The sequence below is a fragment of the Echinops telfairi genome, unplaced genomic scaffold, assembly GCF_000313985.2.
Source record: "Echinops telfairi isolate 266 unplaced genomic scaffold, ASM31398v2 ScPeMD7_7457;HRSCAF=8495, whole genome shotgun sequence".
Classification (NCBI taxonomy): Eukaryota; Metazoa; Chordata; class Mammalia; order Afrosoricida; family Tenrecidae; genus Echinops; species Echinops telfairi.
In genome coordinates, this window is record NW_022111357.1 from 2231099 (window position 1) to 2251358 (window position 20260).

The window sequence follows — 20260 nt, forward strand, 5'->3', positions numbered from 1 at the left end:
GCCATCAGCAGCCTTACTTACACCACCACCAGGGCTCCTTAAATATTTAAGCAGTGAAGCACTATTCACTTTGTAGTCTTAGAATAAGATTTCTGATCTAAAGACTGAAATTATCATTATTGTTTTTATGAATTGAGTTTCACACTTTAGGCAGAACAAACTAGCATTCTTGGAATGTGTCCAGAATAATAGCCAGCATAAGTGCAGGTACCTGACCTAACTGTGTCACATTGGGAACCAGTTGAAGGGTTTGGAACATATTTAGAAAGATGGCCCCTGGTTGTTGAAAATTGTTGGCATTTGATTACTTATCTAAAAGTTGGGGTTCAAACCCACCCAGCAGTGCTGGTCAAGAAAGCCCTGGCAATGTGATCCTATAAAGATTGCAGCTAAGAAAACCCTATGGAACAGTTCTACTTAGTAACACCTGGGGTGACCATGAGTCAGAATTGACTTGACAGGAATAGGTGGTGGTGTTAAGTACCATCAAGTCAGTTCCTATCCATAAAAACACTATGCACAACAGAACGAAATGCCACTTGGTCCTGCGCCATCCTCACAATTGTTCCTGTACTTGAACCCATTGTAAAGAAGGCTTAAAGATAGAATTTTTAGAGCCAGTGATAGTTTTGCAAGAACAGTGACTTCTTCATTGCAAATACCCTTTTCCAACAACTTACATGGGAACTGTACACGAGGTCTTTAGCAGATAGAATACACAGGAGTGAAATCTATATCTGTGGGAAGAGATGATGGCGAAGCTCCGTATCAACCAACCAAAGGCAGGAGCTAACTGTAAAACAGACCATTAGTTGCTCATTTGCAAGTTCAGTTTGAAACTGAAGAAAATTATAACAAGTGTACTAGAGCCAAAATACAACCTTGAGCGTGTCCCACCTGAATTTAGAATATATCTCAAGAATAAATTCAACACATTGAACACTAATGACAGAAGATATGTTGAGCTGTGGGATGACATCAAGCACTTCATACTTTAAGAAAGCAGAAAGTCATTTAAAAGACAAAGAAAAGATCAAAGTGAGGTTAGAAGAGCCTCTGAAACTTGCTCTTGAATGTAAAGTAGCTAATGCATTTAGAAGAAATAATGACATAAAAGAACTGAACAGAAAATTTCAAAGGACAGTTCAAGAAGGCAAAGTAGAATATTGTAATGAAATTTGATAAGAACTGGAGTTAGAAAACCCAAATGGAAGAACACACCCAAGGTGAAAGAACTGAAGAAAAAAAATCAAGTTTTAATATCGAAAGATTCCATGGGCAAAATACTGAACAATGCAAGAAGCATCAAAAGAAGATGGAAGGGATGTACAGAATATCAATGTACACAAAAGAATTAGCCAGTGTTCACGAGGTAGCATATGATTAAGAACCAATGGTGTTCAAGCTGTCCTAAAGGCATTAACATAACACTAGGCTCCAGGAATTGATAGGAACCCAATGGAAAAGCTTCAAAAAACTGATGCAGCATTGGAAGAATTGTCATCTATACCAAGAATTAGATGGCTCCTTGGCCAACTGACTGAAAGAGATCCATATTTGTGCCTATTCTAAAGGTTTCCCAACAGAATGTGAAAATTATCAAACAATATCATTAATACCACATGAAAATAAATTTGATGCAGATCATTCAACAAGGGTAGCAGCAGCAGACTGACAGAAGCTGCCGGAAATTCAAGCTGGATAATAAGACATGAAACAAGGGATATCATTGCTGACATCAGATAAACCATGGCTCAAAACAGAGAATATCAGAAAGATGTACATTTGTGTTTTGTTGACTATGCTTAGGCATTCAACTGTGTGGATCATAACAAACTGTGGATAATGCTTCATTGTGCTCATGTGGAATCTGTACATAGACCAAGAGACAGTTGTTTGGACAGAACAAAGGAATATTGAGTGGCTTAAAACAGGAAAGCTTTGTGTCAGAGGTCTCCAGATTTACTCATCCTATGGACTGAACAAATAATCTGAGAAACTGGGCTATATGAAGAAGAACATGGCTTCAGGATTAGAGGAAAGCTTATTAACCTAGAGCAGATGGTACAACCTTGCTTATTGAAAGCCAGCAGACGTAAAGCACTTACTGATGAAGATCAAAGACTACATATAGCCTTCAGCATGGATTGCAACTCAACGTAAAAACAAATGAACAAACAACACACCAAAATCGTCACGTCCAGACCAGTTAACTATCATAATAAAAAGACTGAAGTTTTCAAGACTTTAATTTTGCTTGACTCTACAATAAATGTTCATAGAACCGGCTGTCAAGAAATTAAGCAGACCTCTTTAAAGTGATAAAGAGCAAGGATGTCATTTTGAAGACCAAGGTGTGCCTAACCCAAGCCATGGTATTTTTAGTCACTTCATATACATGTGAAGTTGGACATTAAATAGAGGAAACGGAGTAAAAAATTGATTAATTTGAATTATGGTGTTGGTGAAGAATATTGAAAGTACTGTAAACTGCCAGATAAACAAGCAAAGCTATCTTCGAAGGAGTCCAGCTAAAATGCTTCGTAGAATTGAGGATGGTGAGACTTTGTCTCATGTACTTTGGACATGTTATTAGGAGACACAGGTCATCACGCCTGCTAAAGTAGAATGGCAGTGACAAAGAAGACATGATGAGATAGATTGACACAGTGGCTGCAACAATGAGCTGAAATGTAACAATTGTAGGGGTGGTGCTAGACTGGGCAGTGTTCTGTTCTGCATAGGGTAGCTATGAATTAAGACTGACTTGATGGCACCAGGTCTGGCAAAGCCAATGAGTGAAGGGTGGCGGAAGGCCAATTTTGACTAGCTATAAAGATCCAGTAAATTGAACTATACCCAGATAATCATATTGGAATATTCAATTGGAAGTTGGAAATATTCAAGCAGAGACTGGAGGGACCATTTAGCTTTCATATCACCTTGAGATGTCTTTCTTGACCATCTTGCCTAAAATAGCTTCCACACCCTATCCACTTTCTTTCTCCCTTACTCTGCCTTATTTTTTCTTTGTTTTTAAGATCTAGAAATTATATAATTACTTATTTGGTATCGGTTACCCTCTGGACCAACTGTTTATTTATTGTCCTTCTTTCCCATTAGAATGTAAACTTCATGTGGGCGGAAACTTTGGCTGTTTTGTTCTTTGCTGTATATCACATGAAATAAAACCAGGCTTGGCATTTAATAGTTGCTCAATAAACATTTATTGAGTGAATGACTATTAGAGAAGGGGATTAACACATCACATTTTACATTTTATAGCACATCCAATTTCTTAAGGGTTCTCTTACATAGCTTGTAAGTACTGTCAGTGGAGGCTTTTTATTTTCCTACTAATGAATTTAACCATCATTTCTTGAGTGTGTTGTTGTGTACCATTAAGTCAGTGTGACACAGTGTCCCTATATGTCAGAGTAGAACTGCCTCATACAATTGCCTAGGCTGAAAGCTCTATAGGAGCAGACCTCCAGCTCTTTTCTCCCACAATGGCCTGTTAAGTTTTAACTGCTGACCTTTGTTTAGTAGCAGATTCTTAGTCATTGTGCCCCTAGGGCTTTTTCTTGGGCCTTAGAATTTATATATCACCTTCATAAGCAGTTTTCAGTCATACACAGTCAATTCCTGTTATTTGCATTAAGCTCTATGAAGGCACTGAAAACAGTTAGCAAGTACTGAATCATTGTTCTTAATGGAAAAAGAGTTAGTAGGTTCATGCAAACTTCTGGTCATATTTTTTTCAGCTGTATTTCTGCTTAAAGACACCTTTTAAACATATATATTGTTGTTTCAGTCACATTGGACTCATGTCCAATAGCAATATAACTCAAACCCGAACAGGGCTTATGTAACATTTTCCATAAGGCACACCATAGACTTGATGCGCTTTGAAACAAAGATAGTACTCATTACTATGCTTGGGAGCCATTTTAAATAGCAAAGTTAACACCTAAAAGCATAAAAACATTTTTTAAAGCCATTAAATCAGTAAATGGACATGTGTTTACAGTATGATGGCTGAAAGGAAGACAGCATCACTTTGTTGACCCTAGCTGGGAACGTGTAATTTAGGCAACTCAGAATTTTGCTGCTCTGTGAATGTCTGCATATAACCACAAAAGCATCACAAGTACTAATTTAGAAATACAAATTTTAGCAAGTAGGTGAATTGTAGGTATGATATCCGTAAGTTCGGGGGATTTGCTGTAAATGAAGTGGCTGGTTTTTTCTCATAGATCCAGATCCCCAGGGACACAGTGGTTAAAGTGCTCAGGTGCCAAACAAAAGGTAGACAGTTTGAAGCCACCAGCCACGACAGCCCTTCTGTGGGAAAAAGATGTGGCAGTCTTCCGTAAAGGTGACAGTAATGAAAACCCAACAGGGTAGTTCTGCTATGCCTTTTTAAATTACTATGAGTCTGAATCGACTTGACAGCAGTGAGTGGAGGCTTCTTCTCATCCATCAGGTCTTAGCTCAGATGTTGACCTCTGTAGAGCATCCATTTGTGTCTATCTAAAATTGCTTCTAGGGCCTATCATACCACCTTATTTTACTTCCTTCAGGTACTTACCACATATTATCTTGTTTGTTTGTTTGCTAACTATGTCTTACCATGCAACAGCTTGTAAATCCCAAGAGGGCCGTCACCTGCTACTATATTCCAACACTGGGATGCTGTCTAGCACCTAGAAGATACTTATTAAATATCTTTTGAATGAATAATTGAGTATATTCTAGATATAACTTTATATTTATATTAGTTATTATTAGTATCAAATTTGACAATATTAGCTATTAGTGCCAAATGTCACAATAATTTCTGACTCCAAATATAGACTCAATGTCCCTGTTTGCATTCCCAAGAACACCTGTACTATTCATTCATTTAAGTTTATCACATTGTAACATTATTTGTACAACCTTTTTTCCTTACTATCTCTAGACTTCAAACTCCATGGACTGAGAAACTACATCTACTGTTCCTCTAACATTTAACATAGTATTTCACACATGGGAGGAATGTAATAAATATTGGTTGAATGGATGAATGTATGAACAATCTTGTGAGACAGATGTTATTTCTGACTTTCAAATGAATAAACTGAGGCTTGGAAGGCAAGAAGTAATAGTTTACCTAAGATAGTTAGTTAGAAACCAGACTGTAACCAACATCTTCTACCTCCCAATCTTCCACGTATGCCAGTAATTACTAGACACTAAGTAACCAGGACTCGATTTAAAAAAGAAAACTATTCAGGAGATTTTTGATGATAAGTAATGTTTAGGAATTAATGACTTATGGCAGTGGTCAGCAAACTACTGTTCAAACGTGAAATTCAGCCTACATCCTGTTTTTGTAAATAAAGTTGTAGCAATTTACATATTACCAATGGCTGTTCACATCTTCCAATAGCAGAATTGAGTAGTTGTGACAGACTCTATGGCCTGTAAACCATAATTTTTTTTCTATTTGACCATGTACAGAAAGCTTATTAAACCCTGGTCTGTGTGTTTGTTGCCTGCCCTTTTTCTTTTGTGGTTATTGTAGTACTCGGATATGTGAACATATGATGTACAGTAATCCGTTGCTTGTAAGTCAAGGAGACTTGATGCCATGGTTACGTGCTTATCTGCTAAACTAAAAGGTCGGTTCAAACTTATCAGCTATTCTGCAGAAGAAAAAGACATGGCAGTCTGTTTCCATAGCGATGTATTGCCTTGGAGCTCTATGAAGCAGTGTGCTGTCCTAGAGGGTTGTTAAGAGTCCGAGTCAACTCAAGGGCAATGAGTTTGGTTTGTTTTCCAGTCACTTCCAACTCATGGTGACTTCAGGTATTACAGAATAGAACTGCCCCATAGAATTTTTTTTACTTTAAGCTTTCTCACTGCCATCAAGTCAAGCCTGACTCATAGCAACCTCCTGTGGGTGTCCGAAACTGTAACTGTTTATGGGAGTAGAAAGCCCAGTATTTCTCCCCTGGAGCTGCTGTTGGTTTTGAACTCTGAACCACGCAAATTGCACTCCAATGTATAACCACTACGGCACCATTGCTTTGATGAAATAAATCATCAGGATTTTCTAATGCAGTGCATTCTAACTGCTATGCTTTACGTAAAGTTAGTAGTAGTACACAAACCATTTGCTTCACCCAGGGGCCTGGCATGTAGTAGGTGCTAAAATAGTCTTTAGTCAATTATCTTATTTTGCAATTTACCCAAGAATAAGAACTAAACTGTAAATAATCCAAGCAAAGATCAGTAAGCCAGTCAAAGTGGCTACATGGCTTTTCAATTAGATACTGATAAGCTATTCCCTGATTGTAGGAGGTGTGGGGTTTCTAATCTGAGGTTACAGTACAGGAATTGATTACTATTAGTTGAATTATGTGATAGACAACTATAATTAATGTGTAATTATTTTGGTACTTGGTTTAGAAGCTGCTCTAACTTTAAAAGCCAAAGTCTCTTGGGTGCTTTTGGTCAAAATTCAAACTAATACAAGCAATTACCCAGGACCAACCAAACCTCTGGACCTGCATTGCCTAATATAATATTTTCTTGTAGCCATTTAAATTAATTAAAATTAAATTAAGTTAAAATTTACTCATGTTGGCCATATTTCAAGTGTTCCCTAGTTACAATGGGTAGTGGTTACTATTGAACAGTAAAGATATAGAACATTTCTATTATTGCAGAAATTTTTATTGGAAATACTGCTTTACATGCTACAGTTTAAGAATTACACAGTAATTCTATTCTATTTATTAAAATTATTCTATTTAAATTTTCTATTTAGTAAAAATATGGAATAAAAATTTGTAATGTTTTCATTTTCTAATAGTAGACAATAATACAATGTATTTAGTCCTTGCTTTAGAGTTCTCTCAACTGGCAACAGACTCTTTATTAAATTCTGATAAGCTCTCTAATCCTCGACTCCAAGAAATATCCATCTCATTTACCCCATAGACTGTCTAGTCAAGATGATTAATCATTGGCCAGTTCATCAAATAGTTCAAAATAACCCTGTGATTTCTGGCCAAATCTATTTGGCCTAGTTAACAATGGTGGGAAAGGGTCTGATTCTAAAACAGAGGCTATAAAAGCAATAGAGTGTAAAGTGTTGGCATTGTCTCTGGAGTAATTTAGATTTCATCATTCAGTTACTCATTTTTATTCCCAGCATCTAGTGCTTTTTGCATGGCCCAAAAGGGGCCCTGTGCTGCTCCACTACAGAGGAAACTTCAAGAAATGCTGGTTTGCTACAATGTTTTAGCTTGTGACAGTTCTGGGACCTTCCCTGCTCCCTCATGGGGTCACCTCTAGGTGGGTATTTGAGGACATTGTTAATATGAATTTGATAATTTTGGGGGGGGCCAATTGGATATATATTTAATCACCTGGCTCTTAAAATATATCCTCTGGCCCTAACATTGTGTCACTTTAAAGATTGCTTCTCTAACACAGTATGCCTCAAATGTTCAGAGGCTCTGTACCATTTCAAGAGCTGAAAAGACTTTGGAATTCTCAATATGTTCTCACTTCCTAGGTCAGAAAAATTTCCCATGTCTTACTTTTCTAGAAACTATCAGATCCTTGTCATTTTGAACCTCAGAGCAATATCAGGTGTGGAGGGTGGGAGGTGGGTGGGTAAAAGAATCTGTTTTGAGAGTGAGGATTCAAGTATAATCTCACTCATTCTGGCTTCTCCTTCCTTTATGTCATTCTACCCCATATCTCTAGCTAATCTCACTTTTATTTTCCCGAGCTGAGACAGTGATGTCTGACTACATTGGGTAGTAGAACCTGTCATTTGACAGAAATAGAGACGTCTCTCCTGGTGTCAGATTATTCAGAGGGAATTCCTTATCTACCTTTTATCTCATCTCTTCTATTTTCCACCAGATACCTGGGCATTTCTTCAAGATATTGGTATATCTTGCTCTGGCACTTAGGATTGGATTACCTAGATCCCACCCCTTCTGGCAAATATATTTCATTCTCTTAATACTCCTTTGATCTCAAACAGGAAAAAATGAGATTTCCCATACTCCATACCAGTCTGCAATGGCTAACGTTTAGTGTAGATTACTTACTTCCTGAAAACATTCTTTTTTAGGAAGTTGACCATGATAGAGATTTCTATTTCCTTTTCAGGTCATTTTACCTGGGACAAATACCTAAAAGAAACATGTTCAGTCCCAGCGCCTGTCCATTGCTTCAAGCAGGTAATTGATTCTTAACATCTCTAGTAGATGGGAGGCAAATAGCTTTTTTGTTTGTTTGTCTGTTTGTTTTCCTGGACCTTAGACAAGTAAAACACGAGGGAGGAGCCACTGGGCTTCTCCAGTGGAGTGACTCAGAATAAATAAACTTCTATGGGAAGAGCGCAACTCAAGTTGTAATGTTTGATCAGGATGAGTTTTGGCAGCTGATGTTCTAGACAGCTTCATCCCAGGCAACCAACTTTCCTTCTTATCTCCTGGTGGACATTGTGTATAACTGAAAACAACTATTCTCTTCTACTATAGCTCTTAATCCATACTAGTAGGAAAGGGAGTAATGGTTCTTAGGCCACTCTGGGAAATGGAACAGTAACAATCTCTCTTTATTTAGCACCCCTGCCACAATCTTATCTTTATGAACACATACTGGCATTGAGCTCTACTGGTGAGCATTTTAAGACCTCATCAGAAGTCATCCATAGCTTTTCAGTAGGCCCCAGTGCCACCGAAAATGTACAGATGTTACTAGCCATATCAGTAAATGATAAGGCTGGTGAGCAGAGAAGTGTATTGTTTGCTAAACAAAGCTACATCCAAGCAAGTTATCTCCCTTCCTTTACTACACAATTATCATTTTCACAAGCTGTCAACTTTTTACTTTGAGCTTTGTCTGTTTTCAAAATAAGCATAAAAATTGTGAACTTCTGTGCATTGAAATAATAGAGACCAAATTTATATGCCCACCTGAAATAATGTATAGATGAAGACAAAATATTTTTTAGCTACATTTTTCAAGTCACTGAAGACCAAGCATCCAAGCTGAGCGATCTCTGAGAGATGGGAAAAAACGAAGGGAAGCCCTACATTATCCCAGCCAATTTCCTTGTGAAAGTTTCCATGCAAGGAAAGGAATTTCAGAGAAGGGAAACACTTGTGGAGCTGAGTAGACTCTAATTTCAGAAAATGAAGTTGAATGTTGGGAGTCCAGGGAAACCAAGGCAGCTGGAATTTACAGAACAGAGTACCAGAGAGAGCCCCACCCCACCTCCCACCACCCCCATGGAGTTCTAAAGAGGGTAGAAAATCCTCCACTTCAGGTATTCATTAGAATGCATGATGCATATGAGCAAACCATTCACAGCCAAGGGAGAAACTATCTGATTTTAGGGACTTAAGCTTGATGTTCACACAGGGGTGGGAATAGTAACTTTCCCCACCACTATGTCTGGAAAATCTCACAATTCACAGGGTACAGTAGAATACATGGAAACATTTTACTGAGTAGGGGAGAGTAATCAGTCTTAAAGTGAGCCAGGCTCCATACCAACCTAACAAATAATAAAAGCAAGATTAAAAATAACCCTACTGATTACAAGTAACTGCAGCTAAGAAGAAAGGACAAGAAGATGTATAGGATACAGAAATATCCAACACCCAACATGGTAAAATTTATAATTTGGATATTCAGTCAAAAATAACCTGGCATATAAAGAGGCAGGAAAAGAACCAATAATAAGTTTATAATAAGAATTGAATAAGTTTAATAAAACCAACTCAATAAGAAACATACTCAGATCTTAGAATTATCAGGCAAGAATATTAAAACAGTTACTTTCATCATATTCCACTAAGTTTACAAGTTAAGTAGAGGTATGGCTGATAGAAAAAATAACCACATTAAACTACTCTGTGAAATGAAAAATGCATCGATGAGACTACTGGTAGAAGAAAATATTAGTAAGCATGAAGGCAGAGCAATAGAAACTATTGGTAAAGGACACACAAAAAGAAAAGGGATTTTTCTCTATGGGATCACTTTAAGTAGTGTAATAGACGAAACTGGAATCCCCAAAGGAGAAGAGCAGTGAGGAATAGGGAAAATTATTTGAAGAAATAATGGCTGAAGTTTTTCCAAAATTCAGGAAAACTAAAGCCACAAATCCAAGTAGTTCATTGAATCCCCCTAAAAAATGAAAAAGAGTAAATCCACATTATGGCATATAAACTTTAATTGTTCAGAACCACTGATAATCTTAAAAGCAGTCAAAGGGGAAAAGACACTTTACACAAAGGGTAAGAATGATCAGAATAACATCACATGCCCTTTAATTGGAAACTGCAAGCAATAAAGTAAACAAACAATATTCTTAAAGTACCCAAAGAGAACAGAACTGTCAACTTAGAAACCGAAATCTCTCAACAAGGTGAAATATAGATGTTTTAGACATACAAAAGCTGAAAGGTTTTAATACCAGCAGAATCAAATTACAAGAAATATTAAAGCAAGTTTTTCAAGCAGAAGGAAAATGATACCAGATGGGATTTTGGATCTATAGAAAGAAATAAAGGACATAAAACCAGAAATTATAAGTAAATAAATAAGTTGCCTTTCTTTTTATTTAAATTTCTATGAAAAATAATTCTGTAAACAACAACAGTTATAATAAGTTGTGTAGTTGATAACTTGTATAAGTAAAATGTAGGGTAACAACACAAAAACCAGAATGGGAGTTTACTACTTATACACTTTACAATTTTTAGTATAACAAATATACTGTTTACTATTTAAGTATATAGTGTTGTAACATTGTTATATTGTACTTTAAGCAGAAGAATATTACTTGACAATAGACTGGTACGTTAAGATGTTTACTATAAGCCCTAAAGCAATTACTAAAATAATAACAGGTAATAGCTAATAAATCAACCAATCATAAGTTAAAGAAAGAAAAAAGATTTCAAATCAATTACTTCAGCTTCCACCTAAAGAAACTAGGGTGAAAGAAGAAGTTAAATGCAAGGTAATCAGAAGAAAGGTGTTAATAAAGATGAGAACAGAAATCAACTAAATAATAAATAAAAAATTATAGAGAAAATTACTGGAACCAAGAGTTGGTTCTTTGTAAAGACCAAGGAAATTGGTAAACCCTAGCCAGTCTGATCAGGGATCAATGAGCGAAGAGAAATGTCAGGATGAAAGAGCTAACCACTTCAGATGATGTATATATATTAAAAGGATAATAAGGGGATGTTACAGACAAATATATGCCTTTAAATTTCACACCTTAAATGAACTGATAATGTCTATGAGTGACATAAATTACTAAACCTCACTCAAAGATATATAATCTGAATCGATCTGCATCATACTATTTCTATTTAAAAAATTAAATTTGTAATTGAAAACTTTCCCGCAAAAAATTCCAGGCCCAGATGACATCATCGGTGAATTGTTCCAAACATTAAAGGAAAGTTGATATAAATTCTCCACAGATTCTTTCATGAAATATAAGAGGAGGAAGTCCGAACTCATTCTATGAAGTAAATATTCTGATAACAAAACATGACAAAGATACTGAAAGAAAAGAAAACTTAATACCCCATGTGAAAATACATTTAAAAATTCTAAACGAGATTGTAGGAAATCACATCCAGCACTATATAAAATATTAATTTATCATGCCCAAGTAGGTCTAATTCTAGGAATGTAGGAGTGGTTACGCATCGGATTCCAATATGCAAGGTCAGCCAATCGAAACAAAGAACGCTCCCAAGAAGAAGGATGGGCTTTCTACTCCCATAAAAAGTTAGTCTCAGAAACCCACAAAGGGTAGTTCTACCCTGTCCAATAGGAGTCGCTAGGAACAACTTGATAACTGTGGAGTGTTGGTGAAACATTCAAAAATTAATCCTTATAATTTACCACATTGTATTAATCTGGGTACTTTAGAGAAACAAATCCACAGAAACTCATGCATAAGAGAGAGTGTTATATAAAGGTTAAGTGTGCATCAAGAAAACATCCCAACCCAGTGCTGCCCAAGCCCATGAGTCCAACATTAACCCATATGTCCAACACCAATCCACAAAGTCCTTCTCCACCTCGCAAAACAGACACAACAATGCCGACTGCAGGAGAAAAGCCGAGTCAGTGAATGTGTAAGCATCTCAGCACTGGCAGGGGTCTCCATATGGGTGCTCCAGCAGCCAGGGCTGCATCGGGGTAGGTCCATGTGGCTTCTCCTTGGGGATGTCTTGCAGGAAGTCAGCCTTGCAAGTCAAAGCAGGGAACTGGCTAAGGCAGCTGCACCCTGGTCTGACCATCACAAAGCAAGAGACCGGAGAAACTCAAAAGACGAGGCTCACCACCCATTTATCCCTCCGCCCTTCAATAAACATGTGTTTATCGGCCAGGTTGGCACAATAAACTAACGAACTCACACATGAATATACTGAAGGGGGAAAAGAAAGATGATCTCAGTCGGTGCAGAGAAAAGCATTTGACAAAATCTAACATTCGTATCTCATAAAAACTCTAAGCAAACTAGAAATAGAAGGGAACTTTATAAATTTGATAAAGGGCATCTATGAAAAATCAATTGTGTAAAACTGTTTTCCCTTAAAGATCAGAACCAAGATAGGGATGATGACTCCTGTTACTTCTATTCAACATTATAACACCCAGTTATTTTAAATCAGTACAAGAAATAATCCAGATTGAAAGATTAGAACAAACATTTCACCAAAGAAAATATATGGATAACAAATAAGTACATGAATGAATACTTAACATTGCTAGAAACATATAAGCATTTGTTTAAATGGCTCAGAATAAAAGGACCTCCACACCCAATGCGGGTGTAAAGGCCAGAATATAAGGGAAATAGAACTTTCAAGCACTACTGGTAGAAAGGGCAGAAAGGTAGTGTTTTTTACTGTGAAAAATAACTTAATAAGAAAACTTCCCACCCAATAAACTAGGAATTGAGTGATAACCTTGGGAAACTATTTATACCATAGTACTAAAGTCAATATTTTACACGATGGTTAAAAATAGCCAGTTAGAAAATATATTGAAAACAAAACTCTTTGTATGTTCAATAGCAAATATTTGTATATTTAGAAATAAACTAAAAATTATAAAAGAAATTTATAAAAGAGTTGGCTCAAAACAGGATCCTTTTGTAGAAAGTTGCTATCATGGACTTTGTCATAATTAAGAACTTTTCTGCTCTTCTGAAGACTGGTAAGAGATTGAAAATGTAAGCCACAGATTTGAAGGAGAATAGTTGCAGAGCACAAATATCTGATGGCAATATGTCCTAAATTGATCTTTAGGTCCAATACACTCTATTAAACCTCAACTGCCTTTTTTGTAGAAATTATAAATTTCATCCTAAAATTTATTTTTCTAATGTAAGGGACCATGACTAGGCAAAAACAATCTTGAACAAAATCAGAAATCTCACATTTCCCAATTTTAAAACTTATTATACAAAGCGACTACTACAAAGGCATTGTGTTACTAGCATAGAGCTTATCATAGATCAATAGGATGGATTTTAGAGTTCAGAAATAAACCCATGTATAGTCATTTATTTTTAACAAGAATACTGACAATTCAGAGGAATTTCCAATAACTGGTATAGAGACAATTGGACACCCACCTGCAAAAAAAACAAAACTGAAGAAGGATCGTGCACTCACACCTTGTACCAAAATTAACTTCCAGTGGATCTAAATATAAGAACTAAAACTATAACATTCTTAGAAGAAAGCATATGAGTAAATCTTTGTGACCTTAGATTAGGCATTATGTATTAGATAAAATCCTAAAAGCATAAAGGATAAAAGAAAAAAACAGAAATTGGACTTCATCAAAATCAGAAACTTCAGTGCATCAAAAGACACTATCAAGAAAGTACTAAAGCAGCCTGTACAGTGGGGGGAAATATTTGTAAATCCTATACCTAGAATATATAAAGAACTCTTAGAACTCAACAGTAAAAGGACACCTGAATTTTTAAATGAGCAAAATATTTTAATAAAAATGTTTCTAAAGATATATAAATGACTAAAAATGCATAAAAGATTATTAGCATCATTAGTCACTAAGGAAATGCAAATCAATATCACAATGAGACACAATGATATACACTTCAGTATTGTTAACTGCTATGGAATGAACCCCTGATTCATAATAACTCTATTCTAGGTCTTGTGCCAGTCTTATGGTCAGTGGTTTATGGCAATCACTAGATTGAATAAGATTGGAAAGACTTAATAATAACAAGTGTTGGTGAGGATGTAGAGAAATTAGAACTCATCTACCCACTTACATTGCTGAAGAGATTGTAAATTGTTGTAGCCACTTTTGAAAACAGTTTGGAAGTTACTCAAAATATTAAGCATAGAGTTGGCTCATGATCCACCTGTCCCATTCCTCAATACATACATACTTAAGGGAAATGAAAACATAAATCCACACAAAAATTCATACATATATGTTCAAAGCATAAATTCATAATTGCAAGAAAGTTATAACAACCCAAAGGCTCATCAACTGATTAATAAACAAAATGGTATATATTCATACAATGGAATATTACTTGGTAATAAAAAGAATGAAATATTGATATATACTTGGATAGATTGAAAATACGTTAAGATAAAAAATTAATTCACATTATTCTCATATTGTATGTTTCTGTTTATATGAAGTGTTCAGATTAGGCAAATATGTAGAGATAGAAAATAAGATTGGTAGTTGCCAATGGCTGGTCTGAGTGATATGTGGAGAGTGACTGCTAATGGCTATGGAATGTCTTTTGGGGGCTAATAAAAAATGTGAAATTACATAATGGTGACAGTTTGTACATTTTAAAAAATATACCAGTGCTCACTGAATGGTACACCTTAAAAGGATAAATTTTATGGCATGTGCATTAGAAATACTTACCAGATGATCGAGTCATTCCACATCTTGGGATTTATCGAAGAGGAAAAGAAAGCATATTTCTCCTTGAGATTTATATGCATGAATATTCATATCAGCTTTATTTTTCATACAAAAAAACTGGAAACCAGATGTCACTCAGCATGGTATACTAGTCAGCAATAAAAAGGAATGGACTTTTAAAAATATTCAATGGCATGAATGAGTATCCAAATAATTATGCTGAGTGAAAAAAAAAATCTCCAAACATGAGCACATAATGTAGATTCTATCTTAAGACTAGAGAATGCAAACCAATGAACAGTGACAAAGTAGATATAGTCGTTGCCCATGGACAAAGGTCTGGAAAGGATGTCAAAAGGGCATGAAAAAACTTGGGAGTGATGTCTATATTCATTATCTTTATTATAGTGATGGTTTAATAGCGTATACAATATCATGGGTGTATATGTATGTCAAAATTTAAGTATAAAGTTTGTTGTATGTCTGTTATAGCTTAAAGATGTTAAACATATGATTTATAAATTATCCTCAAAATAAGAAAAAAATCAACCACACAATTGTATGTTTGGTGGATATGTAGACTAGTGTACTGAAATGCTCTTTAAATGCTTGCTCATTTGAAAGGATATAGTGATTCTGAAAAGACAAAGTTAGAAATGCATGCAGGGATATAGGATTAGAAAAAAAAGATAAGCTGAGAAACCATCTAAGTAACAATCATTTGGGGTACTGTTGTCCTTTTTAAAAATCTCTTTACTGATAAGAGTCAAATGTAATACTTCATTGTTTTGTCCACACACACCCCTTCCTGTTGCCATCCAGAGTTTCGTTTGCATGAAACCCTTCCTAAGTTTAATATCAGAGGATAGTTCATGGTGGTTTCCCTGGTCTAACTATAACCAACTTTAGGCCAGAATTTCCAGGTTCCATCTCTTTAACATCCTTACTGAAAACGTGGTTTACTCCCAATCTACCTAATCTTTGTGGCTGTTCTCCTCAGTCCTATACTCCTCCAAGCAATGAATTCAAGATCAGCATGAAATTGGAAGCACAGGACCCTAGAAACACTACATCCACCTGTATTGCCACAGTAGTTGGACTAACGGGTGCCCGACTGCGCCTACGCCTTGATGGAAGTGACAACAAAAATGACTTCTGGCGACTAGTTGACTCAGCTGAAATCCAACCTATTGGGAACTGTGAGAAGAATGGGGGTATGCTGCAGCCCCCTCTGGGTGAGTAACTGCACACAGGCTCTCCCTAGTTAACTAGTTAGCATCCCAAAACTGTGCGTGCTATTATGAGAGAGCAAAGCACCCTCTACCTATCCCTTCTTCTTCATATAATCCAACAAAAGGCCCACCTGAACTGTCTTAATGAAATGAACTATAAAACCTAGCCATCTCCGTTTTTTTCATTAGTTTATGACATCAAACTTTATACAAATGCTTCCCTTTCCTGACAAGAAACCACCTCCTTCGTCTTTGCCAGTTATCTTTTCCCCATAGAGAAAAAATGACAGGAGACCTTGCCATTTAACCCACCACAAAACAAAACAAATCAAATCAGATCAATAAAGTTTACCTTAAATCCTACAATAATGACAAGGGGTAAGAGAAAAATCTCAGTAGAAAGGAAGGGTTGTTAAAAATGTTCCTTATCTATTTTCTTCCAAATTCCCACTTGGCTATGGTAAACTAAGAACTCCATTAGATATCTTTCCTCAACACAAGACTTTCTTCTGCTTCATTATGGCTATCAATCATTGCTACAGTGAGTCCCAATGGGGTATAGAGGAAAATCATTTACTGTGTTTGGGCTGTGTTCCCCTCAGGAAACTGCTGAATTAATGAGAGGTAGAGGGCATATATTATTTGAAAGAACCTTTTCCTGAGTTGATTGCTTAACAATTATCCCTATTAAAAAATCATTATATTGCAAAATTCCAAACATAATATAAAAGTAGAGAGACTAGAATAGTAAATATAAATGTGTTCATCATCCTTGATAATTATAGTTACACTGGTTTTTTTTTTAATCAATTTATTGGGGCTCATACAATTCATCACAATACATAGATCAATTGTATAAAACACATCTATACATTTGTTGCCCTCATTATTCCCAAAATTCGCTTGCCTCTTGGGTTCCCAGAATCAGCTCATTTTCCTTTTTTCCTCCTCCCCTCTCCCCCATGCACCCTTAATAATTTATAAATTATTATTGTATCTTATATTACACTGTCCGGCGTTTCCCTTCACCCACCCTTCTGCTGCCCGTCCCCCAGAGAGGAGGGTATATGTAGCTCCCTGTGATCCATTCCCCCTTTCTTCACCCCCTTTCCCTCCTGGTATCCCCACTGTCACCCCTGGTCCTGAGAGGTTCATCTGTCCTAGATTCCCTGCGTTTCTAATTCCCATCTGTACCGCTGTACATCATCTGATCTAACCAGGTCTGCAAGGCAATATTGGGGTCCTGGTAGTTGGGGGGAGGAAGTGTTTAAGAACCAGAGGAAGGTTGTGGGTTTCATTATTGCTATACTGTACCCTAAGTGAATCATCTCCCCACTACCCCTCTGGAAGGTATGGCCAATTGTCTAGAGATGGGCATTGGGTCTCCATCACGCGCCACCCTCATTGATGAGGATATGATTCCCCCTCCCCACCTTTGGTGTTTAAAGCCTGGTCCCTTTGGCCCTTCATGATCACACATGTTGGTGTGCTGCTTCCATGTGGGCTTTGTTACTTCTGGGCTAGATGGCCGCTTGTTTACTTTCAAGCCTTTAAGTCCCCAGACACTATAGGTCTCGATAGCCGGGCACCATCAGCCTTCTTCACCACACTTACTTATGCACACATTCGTCTTCAGCGTTTATGTGTGGAAGGTGGTCACACAATGATGGTTTTTGTTCTTTGGTGTCTGCTGCCTGTTTCCTTCAACACTTCGTGTTCGCACAGGCTCGTGTGCTTCTTCTCTGTGGACTTTGTTGTTTCCGAGCTAGATGGCCGCTTGTTTGCCTACAAGCCACACTGGTTTTATTTGTGCCTCAACGCTCCTCCACACTCTTAAACCCCCTCCTTCTATTTGCTCAAGCATGGAATCATTATATTGTTAATTACCTTAGTATGCTTCTCAAAGATGAGGGAAAAACTTAAACAGCTGAAACTTCATTAGCATATGGAAATTAATAATAATACCTTAATATAAAAAATATCAAATCAAATTTTTCTGATCATCTGGCTCTTTTATGGTTTCTTTAAATCAGAATCCAAGTAAGTTCTACATACTATAGTTCGTTGATCTGTCCCTTCAGTCTCTTGTAATCTATTGGTTCTCCTTTCCTTTCAGTTTCTGTTATTATCATTTATTTTTAGTAAGTTCTAAGTTATTTGTCTTTGAAGTTTCTTATATTTTGCTGATTATATATCTATAGAGGGTCAGCAAAAAAGAAGAAGACCCTCAACAAGATAGATTCACACAATGGCCGCAACAGTGGACTCAAACATAACATTTGTGAGGATGGCACAGGACCCGGCAGTGTTTCATTCTGTTGTATGTATTGTTGCTATGCGTCTGAACGGACTCAGTGGCACCTAATAACAACATGTTATGTGACGACGTTCTAGAGCTTTAAGTTAATTATGGTTATAAGGTGGGAAATTTAAATTTTATCATTCCTTGTACATAAAATAAAGAGGCTATGTCTATTAAAATAAACTTGCATCAACTGTTTGCTTATCCTTTAGTTCATATAGAGGAAGCAGCTTAGATGCTTGCTTCCTTACTCTGTTTACCAATTTCCAAATTAAAAACTGATTTACTAGCACCCTCCAAAGTATTGAAAGGGGATTTTGTAGTTGCTTTATCATAAATGCAAGGATTCATGCATAGTTGATGTTCTATTCCATTGTACTAATATTCTTTATTGATGCTTAAATTGTCCTGTTTGGGACCAGTAGGTAGTAGGGATCTCTTCGAGTTGTTTCCTATTTCTCTTTCTAAAAACATTAGTATTGCTTAATTACTTTCTTGGATTTGGGGTATTTCAAAATAGTCCAGGCTCATATTGTGCTTTTTTTTTTTTCCCCCCCAGATATGGAACCAGCATTACTTCTAGGTTTCAGGCAGCTTTTAGGGGAAATGGAACTTAAAGACATGATTTAAGTACTCAAGTTCTCAGTGTTAATAAATTGGTTATTCTTTTTTAGGTCTTTCTAGTATACAGAGGTAGAAAGTACTTTTAAAATTAAGATAAAAGCATCATTAGCTCATATTGATACTTCACAGTAAAATTCAACATAACAATGTATATATTTACATCATCTTTAAATTTCTGACATCTGTATCTCTTTTGTACAAAGTTGAATTCACCTCAGAAAGAGATACTCCCATCCCGAGTGAGGAAATACTGAAACCAGAGCCGAGATCTTCTGGATTAGTGCATTGGCTACTGGAGAATCAGAGGTTTGGAACTTTAAGGAAGCAGAAAAATATTGGAAAGATAACCACTTCAGGGAGAGAGAGAGGCATAATGTCAATGAAAAAGAAGGAAGCAAGGATTATACAGAAACACAAGAAAATAATAAAATCAAAACATACCAACATTTCCCATCCCATCCCAAACAAGTTCATCTATTAAAGAAATTATACCAGCAAAAATACTCGTGACTCAAGACCCCTGGCAAAACAGAATCATGTTTTTGCTGGTTCAGGAACATATAAGACATTTCAAAAGTTGAGGAAACAGCAGTCGATAATTGCTTTTTAAAAAAACATCTATATGAAAGAAAACAAAATGAGGATAAATACATTTCAACTACTGCAAATTCTGCTAAAACAATGACTAAGCAGAGAAACTTACACAACAGCCAACTTGAATGAAACAAGTATTGGCAGTTATGAAAATATGTCTTAAATTATAAATTTTAAAGGTCAGATCAGAGATGCATAATGGGAAGGAAAATATGAAAGAACCAAAACCAAAACTCACTGCTTTTGAGTTGAGTTTGACTCATAGCAACGCTATAGGACAGGGTAGAATAAGCCCTGTGAGTTTACGATCAATAAATCTTTATAGGAGTAGAGAGCTTTATCTTTCTCCCTTGGAGGAACATCATTTCAAACTGCTGACCTTGTAGTTAGCAGCCCACTAGGCTACCAGGGTTCCTTAGGTATTAAAGAACAGTTTCCTATACTTAAGGAAAAACTTCACAGGATGACAAAATAGCATCTCAGCTGGAAGCTGAATTTCAAGATGCTCAAAGATACAGTACAT

At 36.4% G+C, this 20260-nt stretch overlaps 1 protein-coding gene across 1 annotated transcript in view; it reads left to right on the forward strand.

The window, feature by feature from the left end:
* Positions 1 to 20260, forward strand: part of SCMH1 (Scm polycomb group protein homolog 1) — a 168201-nt gene that overhangs the window by 35639 nt on the left and 112302 nt on the right. The window contains 4 exon segments of the mRNA XM_045298800.1: positions 7205 to 7306; positions 7309 to 7347; positions 8179 to 8249; positions 15986 to 16220. Of these exon segments, the coding sequence (XP_045154735.1) occupies positions 7205 to 7306; positions 7309 to 7347; positions 8179 to 8249; positions 15986 to 16220 (447 nt within the window).